This window comes from Castanea sativa, chromosome 4, assembly GCF_040712315.1.
Source record: "Castanea sativa cultivar Marrone di Chiusa Pesio chromosome 4, ASM4071231v1".
NCBI lineage: Eukaryota > Viridiplantae > Streptophyta > Magnoliopsida > Fagales > Fagaceae > Castanea > Castanea sativa.
The window spans coordinates 36,323,096-36,326,486 of record NC_134016.1 but is presented as its reverse complement, the minus strand read 5'-3'; the positions used below and the strand labels follow the sequence as shown (position 1 = coordinate 36,326,486).

The 3,391-nt window shown below is 33.9% G+C and overlaps 1 protein-coding gene across 2 annotated transcripts; it reads left to right on the top strand.

The window, feature by feature from the left end:
* The first annotated feature begins 830 nt into the window (after positions 1 to 830).
* Positions 831 to 2,345, top strand: LOC142630983 (two-component response regulator-like APRR1). 2 transcript variants are annotated; one of them, XM_075805037.1, is made up of 3 exons: positions 831 to 1,147; positions 1,758 to 1,916; positions 2,155 to 2,345. In XM_075805037.1, the coding sequence occupies exons 1-3, from the start codon at positions 910 to 912 to the stop codon at positions 2,313 to 2,315; spliced, it is 558 nt and encodes a 185-aa protein (XP_075661152.1). In that variant the 5' UTR covers positions 831 to 909; the 3' UTR covers positions 2,316 to 2,345. The 2 variants fall into 2 exon arrangements, with proteins under 2 accessions (XP_075661152.1, XP_075661153.1); XM_075805038.1 differs by having other exon boundaries at positions 2,136 to 2,345.
* Positions 2,346 to 3,391: the final 1,046 nt, after the last annotated feature.

The window sequence follows — 3,391 nt, the reverse complement described above, 5'->3', positions numbered from 1 at the left end:
TTGGAACTATATTGGACAGATTCTGTTCATTTATTTGTTTATTCTAAAATTTAAATTATCAATATTTGCACTTGTTGAGTTCCAAGGATATGATATGAAAGTTAAATTACCCTGTTGAACTCAAAAAAGGTCAAATCTAAATTATCAGTTTGAAATTAAACTTCCTTCTCAAAAAAAAAATAAAAAAATTTGAAACTATAACTGTGAAACTGAAAGAATATTATGATAAAGCACAAACTTAGCAATCTTTGCTTCTATGCACAGAACAAACATAACAAGGAAATGAGAACTTCTAGATAGAGCTGGTTACTTTGGTTGCTTCCAAGACTACTTAACAACGCTCACTGGGCATTAATCTCATGAGAAAAGATAGAAGGGATCAAATAGTGTCTGTGAATGTGTTTAGAGGTGTTAATAAAATATGAAGGTTGTTAAGGGAAAGGGCTGTAATCCATCAGGCAAGAAGCTCTAAACATGCCTCTTTAGGCAAGTAAAGGAGTGGTGCAACTACGCCCACGGTGTGGCATTTAAAGAGGGTCCTAAAAATAGTCTTCTAAACATGTGATAAAGGTCGTACCTCGTACAGAAGGCTCACTTTTCTGCACGGTATGATAGAGGTGGTTGATAGATAGCTTTACTCCTAATTTTAAAAAAGGCTGACTTTTAAGCATTTGATAGATTATTATTTTTATTTTTTTTCATTTTGATGTTTTGGTTCTGAAATCAAATAATCGATGGTTCAATGACACAAGAAAGAGTTCATTGATTTATGGTTTCTGAAAATACTATAAAGAGACACACTAGAAAGGATTAGAGTTCCTAGAGAACCTGTCAGGCCAAAGTAGACCTAACTGCTTGTTCTGAACAAACTTTTTTTCGGATAGTACTATGTGATTGTGCTTATAAAATATGAGCTACCTTTGCAGGAAAACATCTCTGAGCCTTGTGTTTCTTCAGATTGCAATGGACAAGGGCAAACAGATTATTATCAATAACAATGGTGGACATGCCAGTAGAAGTTGCAACAACAGTACTATGACTAGTGATGCTTTTAATAATCAAAGTAAACTGAAAATTTTGCTGTGTGACAGTGATCCTGAGAGTTGTGATGAGATCTCCACCCTTCTAACCAAATGCCGTTATCAGGGTTTGTTGCTCTCCATGAATTTAATTTTACTTTATCAATATTTATAGTGTTCTATTTCTTATGGCAAGGTTTTGCAAGTTTATTCTTCTTTTAGCACTAAATTCGTTATAAATATCCAGCTTAGCTATTAGCATTGACAATTGCATGCACATAAGGTCTGTGGTCAAAAACTTTTTACACTTCTTGATTGATAATATATGAGACATTTCTATATCTGTGACAGATTTCCTTTGTTGGTTTTTCATCCTTGTCATTTCAAGAAGGCCATAGCCAATTAAGTCCGGGTTTTTAGGCTAAAGAGGATGGCTTCCTTATATTTTTTTCAGAGTTTCCTCTGCTTCATTTAGCCAGAGTCATTCCATATGAATTATGATGTCTACGTTTTTATAAGAAAGCATTTACTGGGCTCACGCAATGCTTGTGCATCTTCCTATGTGTTTTTTGATATGTGATATGTTTGCATCTTGCAATAGTCTGAGAGTCCTTTATCTGACATAAGTGTAATCTGTGTTTCAAGTTATACTGCATAAACTCACTAATATTTATAAACTTGTTTACCTACAAAGGCAAGATTTAATCACTAATAACAACATAATCTATTGCTTCACAGTAATCTCAGTGAACTCATTTGTAGAAGTGGTTGATACCTTGGATGCTGAGGGGCCCCATATTGACATCCTACTCGTTTCAGTTGACCCTCACATAGACAAAGGCATGAAAATGTTGAAGTATATCAGTGAAGAATTCCAACACATTCCAGTGATCATCAGTAAGCTTTCATGTTGTTTGATCTGCAGTTTGTATTTTCTTTATTTTTTATTTTTGGTTCTTAGAATATACAAGTGACTGGAAAATAAAATTCTTTAAAATGAAAGCTTATAAAAGAGACAAATTAATTTAAGCGCTTTACAATTACAACAACAAAGAACAAGCTTTAGTCCCAAATTTAGTTTGACTTTACTCATCATCCTACTTAATTAATATCCAGGGGTTCTTGTTTTGTTCAGTATTGTCTAGACAAGACCATGTCTCTCTTATGTACAAGTACTTAAATCTTGGCGTGGCTGACTATTTGATGAAGCCTTTATGCACCGACGAGCTATCAAATCTATGGAAGCACAAGGGGAGGAGCCGGAATATAATTGGTATCACTTTGATGCACAGTTAGTGATTTTTTTACCTTTTTCTAGGTAAGACCCGAACATAAGATAAATACACGTGCAGTACATCTGTACATGTCACATATTATATCTTAAGAATATATAGTTACTTTTCTAAGATCAGTGCAGAAGACAGCAATTTTAGCTTAGTAATCTCCTGTTAGGATTTCGTCTATCATAGACATACCTTACTCTTAGATTTTTTACAAATTTGTGTTGAACTAATTTTAGTTTGATCAATTGGTTCCAAAATGGCACATTTTTATGTTCAACTCTTTCACTATTGTGTCCTCCAAGAAACCTTAGATAATTTATGTTTCTACTCATAGCAGCCTGTAGTGCCACAGAAGAACATCCAAAGTATAGTGTTCCTCTGATGACACTAAGTTCTAGTAAAACTAACATGAATATAAATTTTTGTTTCTTAAATGACAGATGAAAAAGTTACTAGGAAGTACAAATGCAGAGTCAAGCCATATAATCAGCAAGGGTAGCTGAGTGTTTTGTGTTGAGAAGTTTAGCATACTCTGAGGACATCCAATAAGTTAAATGCTTCAGAAAATTGTGCATGTGCACCCATTCATGAAAATCTTGGGTTCAATTGGAAGGGTATAAGTTTGTAGTCTGTGGTTGTAGTCTAATATTCTAGCACCTCCTTTTAAAGCTTACATTTCCCTTTGGATGTTTTAAGCGTTAGCATTTGACTTAATTCGGGAAATTCCTTTTGACAACTAGTCTTCCTTCATATAACTTATAAAAATTCAAAAAAGTAATTGAGACATAGCTTTTACTTGAGTTTAGATATAGAGTTCAAACTTTCCCACAGTAAAGCTGGCTGGGATTGGTGCAGACGTATATATTGGCGTATGCAAGAGTAGGTTTTAACATATCATGTATGTGTGGGCTAATTTTGCCAAATAGCATAATTTTAGTAAGAATTTAGGAGAAACGCATTCAGTCAAACTTATTTAGTTATATAACACTTTTTAGACTATGAGTTTGTCAAACTCGAGTTTCAAGTGAAACTCAAGTTTACCAAACTTGAGTTCCAAGCATTAATGACTCACGTGGCAATGTGATCACT

Coding starts and splice junctions, on each gene's coding strand:
- LOC142630983 (XM_075805037.1), top strand. CDS start 910: ATGAGCTACCTTTGCAGGAAAACATCTCTGAGCCTTGTGTTTCTTCAG. Junction 1,148..1,757: donor AACCAAATGCCGTTATCAGG/GTTTGTTGCTCT, acceptor ATTGCTTCACAG/TAATCTCAGTGAACTCATTT. Junction 1,917..2,154: donor ACACATTCCAGTGATCATCA/GTAAGCTTTCAT, acceptor TGTTTTGTTCAG/TATTGTCTAGACAAGACCAT.